This window comes from Chelonus insularis, unplaced genomic scaffold (assembly GCF_013357705.1).
Source record: "Chelonus insularis isolate UGA/USDA-ARS -01 unplaced genomic scaffold, ASM1335770v1 contig_94_pilon, whole genome shotgun sequence".
Lineage (NCBI taxonomy): Eukaryota > Metazoa > Arthropoda > Insecta > Hymenoptera > Braconidae > Chelonus > Chelonus insularis.
This window is the reverse complement of record NW_023276783.1, coordinates 2,507,897-2,528,277: the sequence shown is the minus strand read 5'-3', so window position 1 is coordinate 2,528,277 and position 20,381 is coordinate 2,507,897. Positions and strand designations below refer to the sequence as shown.

At 28.2% G+C, this 20,381-nt stretch overlaps 3 protein-coding genes across 4 annotated transcripts; all 3 read left to right on the top strand.

The window, feature by feature from the left end:
- The first annotated feature begins 261 nt into the window (after positions 1–261).
- On the top strand, positions 262–4,623 carry LOC118072912 (uncharacterized). Its single transcript, XM_035093081.1, has 12 exons — positions 262–432; positions 629–839; positions 1,032–1,146; positions 1,209–1,452; positions 1,541–1,787; positions 1,914–2,062; positions 2,135–2,281; positions 2,895–3,059; positions 3,175–3,373; positions 3,455–3,816; positions 3,895–4,138; positions 4,225–4,623. Exons 1-12 carry the CDS (start codon positions 331–333, stop codon positions 4,524–4,526), a joined length of 2,487 nt encoding a protein of 828 aa, XP_034948972.1. The 5' UTR covers positions 262–330; the 3' UTR covers positions 4,527–4,623.
- Positions 4,624–4,762: 139 nt separating this feature from the next.
- LOC118073042 (lipase 3-like) lies at positions 4,763–8,276 on the top strand. Of its 2 annotated transcripts, none has more exons than XM_035093326.1 (11): positions 4,763–4,973; positions 5,158–5,386; positions 5,478–5,553; positions 5,634–5,872; positions 5,986–6,035; positions 6,492–6,599; positions 6,674–6,872; positions 6,968–7,329; positions 7,412–7,570; positions 7,671–7,755; positions 7,834–8,276. In XM_035093326.1, the coding sequence occupies exons 1-11, from the start codon at positions 4,860–4,862 to the stop codon at positions 8,154–8,156; spliced, it is 1,944 nt and encodes a 647-aa protein (XP_034949217.1). In that variant the 5' UTR covers positions 4,763–4,859; the 3' UTR covers positions 8,157–8,276. The 2 variants fall into 2 exon arrangements, with proteins under 2 accessions (XP_034949217.1, XP_034949216.1); XM_035093325.1 differs by having other exon boundaries at positions 5,947–6,035.
- Positions 8,277–9,036: 760 nt separating this feature from the next.
- LOC118073040 (LDL receptor related protein 4) lies at positions 9,037–19,229 on the top strand. The gene is given in 14 exon segments (XM_035093324.1): positions 9,037–9,716; positions 10,665–10,871; positions 11,002–11,235; positions 11,433–11,689; positions 11,759–11,942; positions 12,027–12,156; positions 12,316–12,431; positions 12,515–12,668; positions 12,756–15,231; positions 15,356–15,658; positions 15,740–16,582; positions 16,584–17,316; positions 17,383–17,777; positions 18,358–19,229. Coding segments are annotated over 14 exon segments (6,213 nt in total). The 5' UTR covers positions 9,037–9,673; the 3' UTR covers positions 18,496–19,229.
- The last annotated feature ends 1,152 nt before the right edge of the window (positions 19,230–20,381 follow it).

Below are 20,381 nucleotides of genomic sequence, written 5' to 3'. Positions count from 1 at the left end.
ATTACTAAAAGCAGAATAAAAAAACGATCACTATTAGAGTTTAAATAAGGAAATACTTGAACACTTTTTACTTATCCAACTTTCCAGTTAATTATCATTATGAGCTTGACATCTGCCAAGATCATTTGAAGGATATGTCTAACATTCAAGGCACAAAAAATGTGGGAGGGTATAATATAATAATCAAGAAAAAAAGAAGGGAAAGAGATTGGTAATCAATAGAAATTACATTACACTCACTTATATACTTAGCGTATGTCATTGCACTTTAGTACAAGTTATATAAAGACACGGAGAACTACGCGTACAAAGAGTTGCTTCATCTGCAGGATGTCATTGCTACGTATTTTTCAAATTTTACTTTTGGTCTTTCGACTTGTGTCAGCTCTCATTGATGTTTTGGATTTGAAGTCAGATGATTATTTGCAAACTGTAAGTTATCATTATTGAATATATTTTTATTTTTTATCGAAATTTTCAGTAAACAAATATTTGTTGAATGTTATAAAATAGTTAAAACTGGTCTAATTATTAATTCTATAAAAGTGTAAATATTATAAGAAAAAATAAAAATGATAAAACTAGTTATCTTAAGGAAATAGTGATAATTTTAAATATTACCAATTAGCCACATTTAGCAAGAAAATATGGATATCCAATCGAAATTCATAAAGTTGTCACTGACGATGGTTACATATTAGAGTTACATCGAATACCCCATGGAAAATATCATTATGGAGATGAGCAAAAATTTAATCGTAAAACTCCTGTACTTCTACAACATGGTCTTGCCGGAAGTTCTGCCGATTGGATTCTTACTGGTCCAGACAAAGCTCTTGGTAACATTTCTTTTAAATTAACTTAATATTATTTTTGAGAATCACTAAATATTGAATATACTATGGTATTGAATATATCATTAGATTAATAGTTATTTATTGCTGTTTAAAAAGTTTCGTTTTCCGACAACCACTACATTCTACCTTTCACTAAAAAAATTGTTTCTAAATATTTTCGCACTTATTTTTCAGGCTACATATTAGCAGATAAAGGTTACGATGTATGGCTCGGTAATAACCGAGGAAATATTTATTCTAGAAGTCATCGACACATTCAGACATCAAATCGTACTTTCTGGGATTTTAGGTAAAATATCATTACTAAAAAATGATTTAATACTCACTGATATTAATTTTAAATTATTTTAGCTTTCATGAACTCGGTCTCTATGATTTACCGGCAATGATTGATTATATATTGGATTCTACATTATATTCTAAGCTTCTATATGTTGGCCATTCTCAGGGTAACGCTCAATTTTGTGTAATGGCCTCTTTAAAACCAGAATACAACGCAAAAATCAAACTGGCTACTGGCCTTGCACCCGCAGCGTTCACCGGCAATCTGCGGGGTCCAATTACTCAACTAACCAAGTTGACATACTTTGGTGTAGTACGTTGTGATTTTAATCAATATCTCATGGTTGTTAATATTGGTGATTAAGATAAAATTTTTTTCCCTAAATAAATATAAATATTAGTGGGTCGGGGAAAAATTTGGTTATCCAGAATATGGACCACGCTCACCATGGGTAAGAATTATTAACAATTTACTTTGCCACAATAGTTCGCTTACTCCAGTTCTCTGTGGCAATTCTCTTTTTCTCGTTGCGGGATTCAGTCCTGAAGAACTTGACATGGCCAATTTTTCAACTATTATTGCTCATGTTCCTGCTGGAGCTTCTTGGAAACAAGTCGTTCATTTTGGACAAGGATATATTTTTCCAGGTAAATTAATGATAAATTCATTTCTCAATCAATTCTGGAATGAAAAAAAAATATTGTTAGTTCACATAAAATACATCAGCTTACTGAAAATCTTGAGATATTAATTACATTTTATTTCATTGAAAGGACATTTTCGACAATTTGATTATGGTGCGAACAGTGAAAAAAATTTACGACTTTATAATTCGTTCACACCACCAGAATACGAGTTATATAAAATAACTGCACCGATTGCACTATTCAGTAGTGATAACGATTGGTTAGCAACATCTAAGGTAACTTTTATTAATTATATATTAATAAAAAAAATATTAATTCATTATCAAATAATATAATTTCAATTTTAGGATGTAGAACTGTTAAGTTCAAAGCTACGAAATGTTGTCTTAAACTACAAAGTACCTTGGGGTTCATTCAATCATTATCATTTTTTGTGGAGTGATTTGGCACGTGAATTGGTTTATGAGCCTCTACTTCAACTTTTTGCACAATATCGATAATTATAATATTTATTCTAGTTGTTTTTTTTCTTTAATTTAATATATTTAAAACATGTAATTATACGGTAAAAATGTTGTTTGAATTACTGAATTAAAATTAAAATGTTTGTTGTTTTAAAACAGAAATTTCTAGTCATTATGTTGACGATAAACAATGTCATTAAATTGTTGAATAAAAGTTTAATGAAATACTAACTGATGATTATTTTGATATATTTTGAGTTGAAAAAATGTCGAAAGATTAAATAAACATGGAGATCACAATAAGATAATCATCAAATCTCTCGTAGCGATAATGATAAAAGTATAGGTTTCTAATATTTATTTCCAATTAAAATAGATACAATCATTTCATCATATTCGATATGTCAATACTTGTTCAACATAATATTATCTCTGATACTTATATAATTCATAATAATAAAAACAATATAATACCATTCTCTTCTTAAACTTACCTGTTGCCTAAAGTTAAGAGAGATGAATTGATACATTTTTTTTGATCTGATCAATCTAATCAGAATGATAAAGATATCAGGGGTTAAATGCACTTCAAGTAAGGTATAAATTAACAAATATCAAACTGACCAGAACAGTGACCATTTAGATCATGGCTGCTCGAAAACAATATTTTCTCGTGCTTGCACTTGTCGGAGTCTTAGGAGAGTCCAGAGCTTATTTGCCAGATCAAAAGCTTAATCCTGAGACTTTTGGGTTATTTGATCATATTACTGGTAATTCCCACGTACATGAAGATGCAGATTTGACCGCTGTAAGTCATGAAAATAAGATAAATTATTTTTTTATAATTAAATATTTTTAAAAAATCAATCAACATAAATATACTTTATTAGCTGACTAATATAGTAATTTCTTTTTTCAATTAGAGACAATTAATAGCAAAATACGGATACCATGGAGAAACTCATACCGTTACAACATTGGATGGTTACATGTTAGAAATGCATAGGATTACTGGACCACACTGGAATCCAAGTCCCGCCAATAAGCCAGTTGTTTTTTTAATGCACGGATTACTCAGCAGCTCTGTTGACTGGATTATTTCTGGACCTGGAAAAGCTCTCGGTTAGAGAATTAAGAAAAAAATATTTTTAAAAAAAACTTAAATAATAATAACTAATAATTTATTGAATGATCATTTTATAGCGTATTTATTAGCTGATGAAGGCTATGATGTATGGATGGGCAATGCTCGTGGTAATTTTTACTCAAGAAAGCACAAATATTTATCTACTCTTGATAAACAATATTGGTTATTCAGCTGGCATGAAATAGGAACTAGAGATCTTCCAGCAATGATTGATCATGTTTTGAAAGAAACTAATGCAACAAAGACCTTTTATGTTGGCCATAGTCAAGGAACGACTTCATTTTATGTTATGGTATCTACTTATCCTCAATATAATGATAAAATAATTAGTATGTCTTCTCTCGCTCCAGTTGCCTTTGTAAAACATATGACCAGTCCTTTCTTTCAAATTTTATCTAGATTTGACAAGCCAATCAACGTGAGTATTAATTGATAATTGGATACAAATAAATAAAAGATTAGTAAGATTTTTATAACAATTCTTTAAATATTTCAGATTATGATGGATATGCTTGGAATGTATGAATTTCATCCAACAGAAGCATTTATGAAACAGTTAAAACGACTTATATGTCATTCTGATGCATGGACCCAACCACTTTGTGAAAACATCATTTTCCTGATGGCAGGTTTCGGATCAGACCAAATGAATAAAACTTTATTACCGTCTATACTTGGTCATGTTCCTGCTGGATCAGCAACTCGACAACTCATTCATTATAGTCAATTAATTAAATCAAGTATGTATTAATTAATCTTTCTTTTTTTTTTAAATGATAAGTATTATTGTTAAGTACTCATAATTTATAAATAATCTGGATTATAGATAAATTCAGACAATATGACTACGGTTTCATTGAAAACAAAAGGAAATATGGTCGCTTTACACCGCCAGATTATGATCTTAGTAAGATAAAAATACCTGTGATACTTCATTACTGTACTAATGATTGGTTATCAGATGTTAAAGATGTCAATAGATTGGAGTCTTTATTACCCAATGTTTATGCTAAAATTAAAGTACCTCATTCACCATTTGGTCATTTAGATTATTTATGGGGAACGCATGCAAAGCCACTTCTTTATGAAAAAGTCATTGGAATTATGCGTCGTTTTAAAGATAATTAGAAAATTAGTAATTAAATTAAGCTGTAAATAATCATAATAGTATTGTTATTTTTATAGAATAATTAATTGTTTTTACAATAAATTTCAAAAAACATGTATGTTTTTGTATAATAATTTTTCATGTCATAAATGATCTTTTTCTTCAACTTATTCGTCATTAAGTGATTCAATGGTTCAAGCGTTGTGTATCTACAATGAATGAATGAGTTTGTGTGACTTTATCAACGGGTCAAAGGTTTACAAAATATCGTCAGTAAGTTAAAAATTCATGCATAAAAACAACAAATAAGAATGTTCTGAGTTTAATAACAGTAATAACTGAATGAAGACATCATGGTTTTAGTTATTAAAGTTTTCGTGTTTCTTATTATTATTATTTTCAGTGTTGGATCAATTTCAACATGGGATCGATTTGAAAGTTATTTTGATATTAGTGACAACACTACTGTAAGTTTAATTGTATAAAATAAATTATTTTCAAATGATTAAAAATCATAAAATATTGTTACTAATAAATTAGAGTTTACACAAATGAAAGAAAAATATTGTGCAAATTTTTTTTTATAATTATTCTATTTTTTATTATTGTAAATATAAAATAAATAAATCGATATACCTTTTATATTTGTAGTTAAATATTCTGCCAGAGTACAAGATAGAACGCTATATCTTTCCAGACGTATTACCAAATTCAGAATCCGCCGTAAAAAATGAAAAGGAAAACGATGCAACAATACTTTATAGAATCTCATGTGGTCCAAAATCATTTCAGTGTAATGGAAAAAGACCTGCTTTAATTCAACATGGTTTTTTATGTAACTCAGAATCTTGTTTTGCCAATAAACCTCTTATTGCCGTAGGTAGTTATTAAAAACTAATATAATAATTTTCCTTTCGAAACGTCTCATTTAATGAACGTATAATAAACACTTAATTAATTTTTTTCTACAGTTTATTTACTCGTTGATCAAGGCTATGATATTTGGCTTGGATTAAGCAATTCAAGTGTCATCGAACATTCAATATCGTACGGTAGATCCATTAATTTTTTTCCTGAAAAAATTAATATGAAAAATTATTAAATTATCTTCAAAAATTTATTTCAAGAGATGAAACAATGGAAAAAGAAAAACTAGCAAAAATAGCTCAATATATACTTGCCTCAACTGATCAACCTGAGTTACTAGTGATGGGTTATTATAACGATTCTATCCAATTTTTTGGAATCTCAGCACACAAATCTGAAAAATCAAAATTTTCTGAATGGTTGGAAAAAATTCCTGGAGTTAAAAGTATTAAAAAATGGTCTATTAATATTTACAACAAAGGAAAAAGTTATTTTACACGTAAGATAATGATTGAAATAGATATTATTTAAAATAAATTCATTTATTTTAAATTATATATTTTTTTCCATCAGGTGGTTATAATAAAGTTGTTGAAAGTTTGGATGTTTTAGGAAAAAAATTAGACTTTGTTATTGACAATAAACCAATTCATGATCTTAAGGTCAGTAAATAAAATTAGTTTGGATAAATTAATTTACTTTAATTACAAAATGCTTTTAATGAAAATATGAAAAATTCTCACATTCTTACTTTTACTGCATTATTATTTTGTTGATAGTAAACATGTATTATGCAGCATTGAAAGTTGATTACGATCAATTACAAATTATTTCACTGAGAACATAGTTATAGGTGTATAAATGTATTGAAGCCTTGAACTCATTGCTTAAGAAACTTTTGCAATTATTACTCAATTTTAAATACTTTAGTTGGTAATAGTTTATCTATTCTGTGTATATGTTAACGTACATCTACTAATCGAGAAAAGATACAATAAATTGTTGTAAGACAGTTAATTAGATAGTTAATTTCATTTCGACAGAATTAAACGATATAAATATAGATAAATAATACAATGAAAGACATGAAAATTATATATTAATCCTTATTATTTCAGGAAAAAGTTTTGAAATCTTGGGGTATAATTCAGTCAATGGTAATGCCAACTCTAACCATAGATGACTTTTCAAAAATGATCAATCATCCTGATGTTTACTTGGATGTGGTAAATTATTCTAGACTTGCATTATAAGTTTTAATAGTTTACAAGTATTAATTTAAAAAAGATAAAAATTATAGCCGCAATTAATTACTAAATATGGTTACAAAGTGGAGACTCATGAAGTAAAGACAATTGATGGCTATTTGCTATCGATGCACAGGATAACTGGTAAGATCAATGAATCATCAAAACTTCAAAAACCAGTTGTTTTCCTTCAGCATGGAATTTTAGCTAGTTCTGCTATTTGGATACTCACAGGCCCACAAAAAGGACTGGGTAATTGAAATCATTAAGTGTAAATTATCAAAAGAAAGTCAAACATTGAAGTTGAAATTTAATTCCATCTGTTGACTGTGTGTGTTTAAATACAGGCTACATACTTGCTGATGAAGGATATGATGTATGGATGGGAAATTCTAGAGGAAATATATATTCACAAGCACATGAGAATTTGACAACAATGGATTCAAAATTTTGGGATTTTAGTTGGCATGAAATGGGAGTTTATGATTTACCAGCAAGCATCGACTATATTTTATCTGTTACTGAACACAAAAAACTCTACTATTTGGCTCATTCACAAGGTACCACTTCATTCTTTGTTATGATGTCTGAAAAGCCAGAATACAATGATAAAGTAATTAAGTTTGCGGCATATGCACCCATTGTTTATGTTTCACATGTTCAAAGTCCTATTGTTGATTTTTTTGCTAAAATTTCTCGACCAATCTATGTAAGTAAAATCATTTTATTATGTATTTTTTTGTGTATATAAGTTATTTAAATTAGTTTTTGTATCTTGTATTTTATAACAGCGTACGTTTGAGTTGTTAAAAATTCATGACTTTTTACCAACCAATGCACTTTTAACTAGAATTGGAAGAAACACTTGTGAGGCTCGATCCTTATATCAAGTTATCTGTAGCAATGCATTATTTATGATCACTGGATATGATTCAGCTCAGATAAATAAAGTAAATTCCTCTCACATTTCACAATTTTAATTACTATATTTGGTATCCTATTATTTATTGCTTTGTATGTATTATCATTAATTTTGAATTTGAATTTTAGACTGTGGTACCAGTTATTTTAGGTCATTTGCCAGCAGGAAGTTCAATAAAGCAATTTTTCCATTATGGTCAAATGATGAATTCAAGTAAAATAAATTGTGATCATTATTTTTAAGTTTTAAACATTTCAATAAAAAGTTGATAAATAATTTTTTTCTTTGCAGAAAAATTTCAAAAATTCAATTATAATGATCCTAAAAAAAATATGGAAATTTATGGTCAATTAGAGCCTCCTGAATATAAATTAAATAATACAAAAGTACCTGTGGCCATTTTTCATGGTGCTAATGATTTACTTGCTGATTCTAACGATGTAGCAAAATTAGCAAATGAATTACCAAATTTAAAATTAAATTATAAAGTACCCATGGAATTTTTTAATCATATTGACTTTATGTTTGCCATTGATGCACCAGTTTTATTGTATCAACCAACGATATCTTTCTTTCAACAATTAAATGATACATTAACAGAAAGTACAAAGTAATTTATTTAAAATATTGACTACTTGAAGTGTAATCAAACCACTGTAACAAAATATATTTTAATAACTCTATAAAATCTTGTTATGGAATATTTAATTTGTATCGCAAAAAAAAACTTTCTTATAAATAAATGATGTAATAAATTATTCAAAATACTACCTATCTTTTACATATTTATTTTTAATCAATGTCTTACTTAAAACTTTCACATCTGTTTACATTTAATTACGTATACACATATTATAATTTCATTACTAACGTTTAACTAGTTATCAATTAATCTATAAAAAAAATTCAATGTCATGCTCACCTATTAAAATATTATATAAAATCTTAAACGATCCAAATACACACCTCCCTTTATATGTAAACTAAAATTAGAAGTGCACAATAATTTCTACTTTGTGTTAAAATGCCATTCAATTTTTTTTCTCATGTATAAATTTCCTTTGACATTTTAATGCATCCTTAAACAACAAAAAAAGATACATGGAATAATAAAAATAAATTGTAATTTTACAATAAAAAATTCTAAAGTTGAATAATTTTTTTTTTCAATTTAAAAATATAGAAATAATATTTCATGTATTGTTTTATGACAAGTATTTGCATCATTGTAATATAAGTAATGATTTTATTTGAAAATATAATAAAAAATTTTATCAATCAATATTATTTATAAAAAATTCGTGAGTGCTAAAAATGTGAATATTTTTGTTTCAATAGAATTTGGAAGTATAAATAACAACAAATATAATATCATAGAGGAAGCACAATAAAAAGAGCGTCAGAATTACTGTTGAACCGGTGATAATATGCGCTTGCGTCGATTTCCCGGTGATATGTGGGTGTTACCTTTTCAGTTAACTGCAACAATTCGGTATGATTACATCTCGTTACTGGACCCATTTCACCTGGATCAGTCTACTTTATTATCCCTCTTCATTAGAACGCTATCTTCACTACATCCATCATTTCTTCTCAAAGCTTCCAATCTTTTGTGATTTCTCTTCAAGTTTATCTTACAATTATGCTAACTGTGCTATCTAGACTTTACTAAAACTCATGTTAAATAGTGATTTATCAATTTATCAAGTTATCTGAGATGTTTACATATAATAATTACTTTAGTTAAAATAATAAATAATGAAGAGTATAGGAAGTGATTGACAAAGTTTGTTCATAAATTAAGGTTTAAAATAATTGAAAAAAAAGTAAAAAACAAAACGAAATTACGTAGTGAGTTTATCGATTCATAACTCGTTGACCGAATTTTACGTCTTGCCCCGCGTTCTTATTGTGTCAAGTGCGCAGGCATGAAAATCGCCAAGTTCGAAATCACAAATTTAAAATGACAATAATCAATGAGTGGACTAAGTCAATTCAAATATAAAAGAAATCAATGTAGTTAAATAAATAATTAATAACTCATTCAAATAGTGTATCGCACAAATAAGCCTAAAATCAGGCAAATATCATTAGAATAAAATTTACCTCCACTACTAAAACGTTATTATAAATGATGAAGCTAATGTACTGTATTATTTTCATTCTGGCAGCAGGTAATTTTACTATAATCATCAATTAAAATTATGCTTAAATCAGTCAATGATAAGAATAAATTATTTTAATTTTTATTGTTTATAGAAATGTCCATTTCTTAAGACCTTTCTTTATAAATTTCCAATAAAATATATTTAAAAATAATAATTATTCTATCTATCTGATGAATATTATTATAAAAAATATATATTAAATAACAATAAAATATTTTTATTATTTAAATCAAAATCAGACTAGAATCTAATGTATATTTATTACAATTTCGGAAGAAATTTGTTTGATGTGAATTGAAAGAAAATATAAAAATATTTTTTAAAATAAAATAATATTGAATATTGCAAATCTATTTTTAATGAATATAATTTTAGTTATTTATCAAAAGATATGTACCACAAAGAGTATATCGATTAAACGATTTGCGCAAGCGTTATAATGGTGAATGAAAATCTTCAACACCCTCACAGCATCTCATGCCATTCATGGGCTGATGAACTATCACCCCTATAATTCTTCTGAATTTATCCCATCTAAATCTTGCTTGAATAATATTGACTATATGCTTTTTGAAAATCAATTGCTTATACTTGTCTCTATTCCCTTTATTTATTTTTTGTTCCATTAGATTTAATATAGCAATTTATTCTATTGAATTATATGAATAGTAATGATTTTCATTTGATTGAATGATTTTTGATTATTTTTAGAGATAAAACTTTTCATCAAAGAAGTCTTTGTTTCAATCATTAACTTTATATGTAAAAAAATAAATAAAGCATTTTTATTCATATTTATATATCTATAAAATATAAATAAAATAAATAAATAAAACTATGATAACGAATTACTTTAAAATCGTAATCATACAATCAAACGAAATTTCTTGATTAATCAAAAAAATATTATATCATAGTTAGATATTAATTAATACTATGAATGAGATTTTTTAGGTTACATACATGTTGGAGGAACATCAACAAATTCTCCAGTAAATCGTGGAGCTGCTCGTCAAATGTATGGTAGTGCAAGTCTTCGAGAAACTGGAAGTGCTGCTACTGTTATTAGCACAACTGAACTTCCACATCATCAAGATAATTTGAAGGAGCATGAGAATAGCAAAAATCACATTACACCTGATCAAAAACATAATTATCCAGGTATTGAATTCAAATTTTCATTTTTACTGAAATATTTGATCAGTTGGTAGAAATATATTCACGTTAATTTACTTGTTTTTTATGGGTTACTTTTTCTCTCAGTTACTGTACAAAAATGGTTATTTTTCAGTTCAAAAAAATACAGAACATCTAACGAATATTCATGGCTACAATGGCGATCCTGATTTTTATCCTGGATTCTTAAATCCCGAACGTGATTTTGATGAATCTCTTGATGTGCCAAGTTATCGAAATGGTGCACCAGTTAATGGTGGATTTTATGGTCAAGGGAAGTCGGGAAATTTAGGTAAAAGTATATTCGAGCGACCCCGCAGTGGTGTTTATGGCAGTTATGATAATGGAGGTAATTAAATCAATTTGAATATTATATTAATTTAAGGAAATACTGAAAACTATAAAAAATCAAACTTAACATAAAAATTGTTAACGAAAATTACATAAAATTCCATCAAAAAATTATTATAGATTGCTTAAATTAATATAGTATGACCTGTAATTTTGACTGTAAACATTGGAAGTGAAATATAAACACTTTTCAAGGATACGGTGAACTTCCTGACCGAGTACGAATACATCATGGGCTGTCTCGAGGTCACGGAATTAATCCATCAGGTAATGCCGACTTACAAAGTCACTCCGGTCAAGGAGAAAAGACTTTGATTCATGAATTAGACGATGAAAGTGAATTAAATAATGGATATGCTTGGTATACATGTGCTTCCAAGTGTACGATGGAACAATTTCTATGTATCACTACTTGTACTTGTATCAATTTAGATCATCGTTGTGATGGATCTGTAAGTAATTTAATTAACAATAAAAATATTAAAGAGTTAGTTAAAAATTTTTTAATGTTAATAACATAGATTGATTGTGAAAATGGAGAAGATGAAATGGAATGTGAAGAAATTTTTGAAGCCAGAAGGGGTAATGAAACTTGTCGAGGGGAAAGTAAAATTCTTTGTCCTGAATCAGGTTTATGTATTTCTCAACAATGGCTTTGTGATGGTGATAATGATTGTGGAGATTATTCAGATGAATCTAATTGTGGTACAAAGTTACAAATTAAAAGAATGTATATAAGAAATTTTGCTTCCTAAAAAAATTGAATAACAATCTATTTTACTTTTAAAGGTAATAAAAGGAATTGTACCACTGATCAGTTTGAATGCAGAGATAAATTATGTATACCTCAACTTTGGCGCTGTGATGGAGAAAAAGACTGTCCTGATTATTCTGATGAAGAAAATTGTAATGGCCAAAGGTAATAAAGTTGTTGTAATTTAACAATAGGCATTAATTATTTTTAAAATACTTTGAAATATAAAGATACGTAAAAATATTTCCGTTTGGTTAACTTGATTCATTAGTATCAAGAAATTTGAAATTGAATAAAAAATTTAGCTTTCATTTTTTTTTTCAGACAATGTAAACCTTATGAATTTGCCTGCCCTTACATCGGTGGTCCATGCATATTAAAACGATTTTTATGTGATGGTGAAGACGATTGTGCGGATGGCTCTGATGAATTTGCATGTCGTAAGAAATTTATTATTATATATCATTCTTACTTGTACTGTCAATTAAAATACCTTACTTAAAAATATTTGAAAATGTTTCAGATGGAATTCATGAAGTTTTCTGTGATTCTAATCATTTTGAATGTAGAACTCCTAAATGTATTAGAAAAGAATATAGATGTGATGGAACTGATGACTGTGGAGACGGAAGTGATGAAGAGGATTGTTTTGGAATTTGCTCATCTAATGAATTAAAGTAAATAAGATTAAATCTTTCACATCTTCTTTTATTTTTTTAACGATTTCATTTAACTTGATGATATTTTTAATTGTCTATATTTAGATGCATTAACGGATCGTGTATAAGCCACTCATTAGTTTGCAATGGTCACTGGGATTGCAAATATGGTGATGATGAAGTTGGATGTAAAGATTTCACTTTAGCAAAAAATACAACTTGTATTCCTGATGAATTCTCATGTCCTACTGGTGAATGTATTCCACATTCTTGGGTCTGTGATGGTGTCCCTGATTGTCCAAATGCCAGAGATGAAGACGAATGTCCAGATATTTGTCCTACTTCTCAATATCTATGTAAAGCATCATCTGTTCGCAATAATTCATCAAGTTCCATAAATCACCTCATCATACCTTTTACACATTTTTATTGTATATCGAAAAAACGTCTTTGTGATGGCTTTCCTGATTGTCCATTAAAAGATGATGAAAAAGACTGTCCAACCAAAAGGAAATGCACTGCTAACGACAAATGTACTCAACAATGTATTTTAACATCGAATAACGAAGACGCATGTGCTTGTGATACTGGTTTTATTCTAGGACCTGACAATTTTACATGTCTGGATATAAATGAATGTGAATTCCAACGTGAGCCAGTGTGTAGTCAGCTTTGTAATAATACTATTGGTTCTTTTATGTGCGAATGCATTACTGGATATGTATTACGACCAGATTTAAGAACTTGCAAAGCTATTGGAGGCAATCCTACCATAATATTTGCTAACCGTGTAGAAATTCGACAAATGGGTCTTGAATCTTATTCAAGTTCAAAATACAACTCTATCATTAAAGGACTTTATAATGCCGTTGGATTGGATTACGATTATAAAAACGGTTTAATATATTGGTCAGATATATCTTTAGATACAATCAATAGAGTCAATATGAACGGCAGCCATTCAGAAGTTGTGATTCATTCAGGTGTTGGTAGTTCTGGAGGTATAGCAATCGATTGGATTCACAATTTACTCTTTTGGACAAATGAAAAAAATCGAAGGATTGGAGTATTGACTTTAGATACAAAAATAGGATATTTGTTGATATATCAAGATATTGACAAGCCTCGGGCTATTGCTGTACACCCACACTATGGTTATATTTTTTGGACAGAATGGGGTCCCAACCCTCGAATTGAAAGAGCTGATATGGATGGTACTGGCAGAGTTCATATAATTCGTGATTCTATCACTTGGCCAAATGGTTTATGTATTGATTACTCAACTGATAGATTATATTGGACTGAAGCGAAACATCGGATAATTATGTCTGCTAACTTAGACGGAACGGATAAAAAAAAAATCATTAGCAGAGGTCTTCATCATCCTTTTGCTATAACAGTTTTTGAAGATTCAATATATTGGACAGATTGGCATTTAAAAAGTATTTATACTGCAAATAAAAAAACTGGGCGAGATTTCAAAGTAATCCAATCAAATCTTCACTTTCCAATGGATATTCAAGTTTATCACAAACAAAGACAACCTACATATGCTAATCATTGTGGTGAAAACAATGGTAAATGTTCACATATTTGTCTACCTAATAGTAAGGGTTTCAGTTGTGCTTGTCCAATTGGACTTACTCTCAATCGTACAACAAATACTTGTACGTTAGAAGATTTTCTAATTCTTGCACGAAAAAATGAATTGAGATTAATTGACAGTTATGTTTCACCGCTTAAAAGAGATGCTATCATTCCAGTAGACAATGTAAGAAGTGCAGTTGCATTAGCTTGGGATCGTCAAGAAGAAGACATGATTTATTGGACTGATGTAGAATTAAATTCAATCAGCCGAGCCCATCTCAATGGAACAAACCAAAGTTTTGTAATCAATAATAATCTAGAATCACCGGCTGGACTGGCTTTAGATTGGATTGGGAGAAAACTTTATTGGACTGATGCAGGAACAAATCGAATTGAGTGTTCAAACCTTGATGGAAGCATGCGGGCATTGTTAATCTATCAAGATCTTGACAAACCTCGTGACATTGTTGTTGATCCAACAACTGGATACATGTATTGGAGTGATTGGGGAGCAAAACCTAAAATTGAACGAGCAGCTATGAATGGGGATGATCGTCAAGTAATTATAGGTGAAAATGTTATGTGGCCAAATGGATTATCAATTGATTTCAAAGACAAACGACTTTACTGGGCAGATGGAGGCATGAAAAGTATAGAATATTTGGAACTCAAAGGCAATAGAAAACGTGTTAGACGTCTATCTGAGTTATCTCATCCTTTTGGTCTTGTAGTACATAAGAACGATATTTATTGGACTGACTGGGATACTAAAAGTATCCATCATGTTCACAAAGACAAAGGAAAATCTATTAATGTCATCAAGTCCAATATTTCAGGACTTATGGATGTAAGACTGTTTCATCGAGATCGAACTATTGTTCCTAATCCGTGTGCCAAAGATAATGGAAAGTGTTCTCATCTTTGTTTATTAGCTCCTGAATCAATTCAACCTCAGAAATACTCATGTGTTTGTCCAATTGGTTTAATACTTGAGGTAAATATTTTTTATCAATTGTTTTTTAAAATAATTATTGCCCAATTCGCCAGAGTATAAATAAATATTAATTTCTTTATTTTGAGTCAAATTAAAATTTATTTATATTATGATTTTTTTCTAGCCAAATTCGGACAATAAACAATGTCGAAAGATGCCAAACGATTTTATAATTTTTGCCCATCGTATAGACATCAGATTTATATCTTTTGATACTGATTATCGAGTAGATGTTGTAATTCCTCTCGACTCTTTTGTTAACACAACTGGAGTCGACGTAGATCGCAAAACTGGTGAAATTTATTGGACAGATCCAGGTGAAGATGTTATTAGTCGAGCTAGTTTTGATGGAAGTCGCATTGAAAATATAATCACTAGCGGTATCGATACTGTTGATAGCATGGTTATTGATTCTATTGGTCGTAAGGTAATATTTTACTTCTATCATCCCATAAATAAATACATTTTTTTAAAATTTCTGCTAAAATAATTATTTTTATTTATTTAGATCTATTGGACTGATGCGGGATTAAATAGTATAGAAGTCGCAGAATTAAATGGCAGTAATAGAAAAGTTCTCATTGGATCAGGACTTGACAATCCTCGAGCTATTGCACTTCATTATGCAAAGGGATTGTTATTTTGGACAGATTGGGGTCAAAATGCTAGAATTGAACGTGCTAATATGGATGGCAATGAACGAATGGCTATTATTACAGAAAATCTTGTTTGGCCTAATGGCCTTTCAATTGATGTCATTAATAATAAACTTTATTGGAATGATGCTGAAAGAAAGGTAATTGAAGTCTCAGAATTAGATGGTTCTCATCGAAAAGTTATTATTAAAAATGTTCAACATCCATATGGACTATCGGTAATGGGAGATTATATATACTGGAGTGACTGGATGACTAAATCTATTCACCAAGCAAATAAAAATACCGGAAAAGATTCTAAAATTATCGTTAGCAAACTTGATGGGATAATGGACATTAGGGTTGTGAATTTTCATGACATTGATAACTTGGAAAATTTATGTGGTAATAATAATGGAGGCTGTTCTCATTTATGCCTTCGCAATCCACGAGGCTACTCTTGCGCTTGTCCCACAGGAATTCTTCTAATGGATGATCAAAAAACATGTCAAAATAGTCCAAATAATTTTTTACTTATCACTGGCCAGAAATCTCTAGCCCAAATATCGCTAGATACACCTGAATTGAGAGATGTTGATTTACATCTTAATGTCCATCAAGTTGATTCTGTTGATTTCCATTGGAAGAAAAATTTAATCATTTATACAGATAATTTAAAAAAAAATGATGTTTATTTACGATATGTACGAACAGTGAAATATTCATAATATGTCTGACATTAAAACAGTTATTGCCGAACGGTCAGATTCATTCTATCAAATAGCAGTTGATTGGTTGGCTAATAATCTTTATTTAGTTGATCAACGAAAAAATACAATTGAAGTAGTAAAACTTGATGGAAGTAGTCGCAAGTGTCTTATTAATGAAACAGTAAATAATAGTTATCAGTGGTTTTCTAGTATAATTTTATTTCCAAAATATGGATACATGTTTTGGAGTCAATGGGGAAAACATGTAAATATTCAACGGGCTTATCTTGACGGATCCAATAGAAAAGTAATAATATCTAGTGATTTACTAGATCCAAATGGATTATCAATTGATTATGAAAATAAGAAACTCTATTGGGCAGATATGAAAAGTAATAGAATTGAAATGTCTGATTTAAATGGTAATTATCGAGTTCAATTAATCGCTGCTGCTAACAATCCATTTGGACTAACGCAGCTTGGAGAATTCATCTACTGGATAGGACAGATAGGAAATAATCCTGTGTTAATGAGAGTTGATAAAGCCACTGGACGTAATAGAATTAGTATTAGAACATCTGTGAATCTTGTTACAAATATAAAAGCTGTGTCAAGTGATATACAGCAAGGATGGTCACCTTGTGTAATTGATAATGGTGGATGCAGTCATTTATGTCTTTTTACAAAACGTAATTACACGTGTGCTTGTCCTGATGTTAAAGAGACTAATTGTTCTACAAGTAAGTTAATTATTTTTTGTGAAATTTAAAAATCAAATTAATTAATTTTTCTATTGATTTTTTCAGTACCAAATAAACAAGTACCTTTGAGACAACCAGGAAAAATCTATGATCCAGATGATGAATATAATGAAGATGAAAAACCGTTCGAAGTTATTCCAAAAATTACTTCTCATAAAGATAATGATGAAAAATTTCGAAATATAAAAAATAACAAAGATAAAACCTACACAACGATGACGATAACTATTGGAATTATTACAACAATAACTATTATTATTTTTGTTGCGATAATTTATTTAATATGCCAAAGGAAGCCAAAACAAGAAAAATATAACTATTCTAGTCGAAGAAATGTTTTAACATTTTCCAATCCGAATTACAGTGCTGATATTGGAGCTAACAATTCCCAATCTGAAAACAGATTTATTTTAAAACGAATCAAACGTGAAAGACCGCAGGTTAGTAATTTTCACTAACTTTATTTAATATTGCTTTTTAAATTTTTACGAAAAATCTACTTTGTTACATTTTTTTACGCTAATTTTTTTTCTCATAAAATCCAAATCTGACGCACTAATTGTGCGCTATTGTTTCCTTTCTGAATTAAAAACATTGAATTATTGATTTGCTAAAAAACTGAAAATAAAATTAAATGCAAACTTTAATAGAAAATAAACTCATCGAAAGTCGAATGCCCTGTTAAGTTACAACATCTACCGCTACATTTTATTCAAATGAATGAGACTGAAACAACGTAGTGGCAACTTAGAGAGGTTCAGCTAGATGAAACCTCAACTTAACTACCAACAGATATTTGAATAGTTTAAATAAATTGATGTATAAGTGACAATATAAAATATGAATTTATAATTAGTTTTTGACGTACCTGAAAAGTTATCAGTACTAAAGGAATGATTATTTATTGGGTACTCGACCGAGACTGAGTTTGAAAAAACAAAGAAATTGTAGCAGTGTTTTTAAGATAGTTGATGAATAATGTGAGAAAAATGAACAAATCAATAATTCATTGTATTATAGGAAAGAGTTTATGAAGATAACGGACATACTTCAAGCCCTGAAGTAGTTTCTTTGATTCCTCCAACGGCAACACCATCAAGTAGTCGAGCTCCCTCAATTACACCGAGAGATTCACCGACTTCAATACGCATCAGTTAACTTTTAAGCTGATAATGAATTTGCATTAAAAACTTTGCAAATTTGCAAATAAAAACCAAAACATGGATTGAATCATCTTGATAATTTTAAATCACTTTTTTCTCTGAAAAATGTAAAAGAGTTTATAATTTTTGTTATTTATGAAAAAACGAATAATTTGATAGTTTTATAGAAAGAATAGCTAGTTTTATTGACTTTTCGTAAATAGAAACAAATTGTAAACACGAAAAATTAAGCTTTAAAAAATGTTTTCGGTTCACAGGAATTGCGTATACTAAAAACAAATAGTATTATTTAATGTAATTATTTTGATATTAATTGATAGATTTTATTTTATGAAAGGAAAAAAATTGTTATAGATTAGGAATTTAATGAATATGATGGAACAAAGTAGTTGCACATAGATGTCCTGAATTAATTACTCAATGATATTTGAATTCAACTAATATTGAAAATTATAATATTTGGATTATTATTAAATTTATATTGAAATACAAATATAATAATTTTATTTTTTCGAAATACATATGTTTCGATAAAATTTGTTGAATTCAAATGTAACGGAGTACCTAAATTCATTTCTATGTACAAATGCCAAAAAAATTCACTTACCTGAATAAGTGGTAGAATGCTCAAAAAATTATAAACATTGAATTCATATATTTCTGTAGAACTTCAGCTATTTACAGCATATTTGTATATTAATATTCGAATTTAAATTTTAAAATTCATATAGACCTAACAGTTTTATTATTATAATAATTATTTGACTTTTTTCAAATTAAAATAATATAAAAATCTATTTATTTATCTTTATCCAATAGAAACTTTTCTAATAAACTTAAATTTATATCTTCTAGTTTTTTAATTTTAAAATTACTTTTGAAACATATTTTTAAATGTTAATTTGTATAAATTGTTATTTATTCAAGATGAATTATTGTTATTGAGTAATATTTATTAATAACGATGAGTCACAAATTTTTTATGAATTTTTATTTATTAATAACTGTAATGAATTATTGATAGTCTTGAAATTATCTGTATTTTTCTAAATAATTGACAAGTTTTGGAGAAAAAAGACAAAAGAGGAAAAATTAAGTGAAGAGTATAAATATATGTATATTTTTTCTATGATAATACAGATAATTATAATTATTATATAAATTTTGCTGATATTTATATATAATTTCCAGATTAGGGTCATTAACGGACATAATTTTTTCAATACTTATTGAACAGATTACGTGATTAAATATAAAAATTTATAAAATGTGGGGATTTTTAAAAAATAGTAAATAGAGTCGAGGAAAATTTGTTTTCAATTGAAATGAAAATAGATTTTAAAAAAAAAAGTTATAAATATAGATGAAAAGTGAATACTTTTTTTCTTCTTGAACTTGAGTTGTAATATCAATTTATTTATTTGTATTTGAATGAAAATGAAGACTTAATTTACTTGGATAATAAGTATAAGTATAAAATAAAAAATACTCAGAAACTAGTATGACAGTATTCATGAAAAATTGTACAGAAAAATTCTAAAAATTATTTCAGAAAGAAAAAAATTGTAAGAAATAATAATTGAAAGCTTTTTTGGGATTTCATTTTCAAAAAGAAAACTTTATGTAAAAAAATTGATGCTATTTATTATTGATATAATTAAAGTAATCTTATGGAATTACCTAAAAAATGGTTCTTATATTATACGAATTTATATCAACCAAATATGAACATTTTTAAAAATGTAAATAAAATAATTATAAAAATGCAGAATTCGAAAAGGTGTTAGTCAAGTGATTACTATGCGTATTTTAATGTAATAAATAGAAAGTATCCAAAAAAGACAGAAACAAAGCATTAGTGAAAATCGTCAGAGCTGAAGA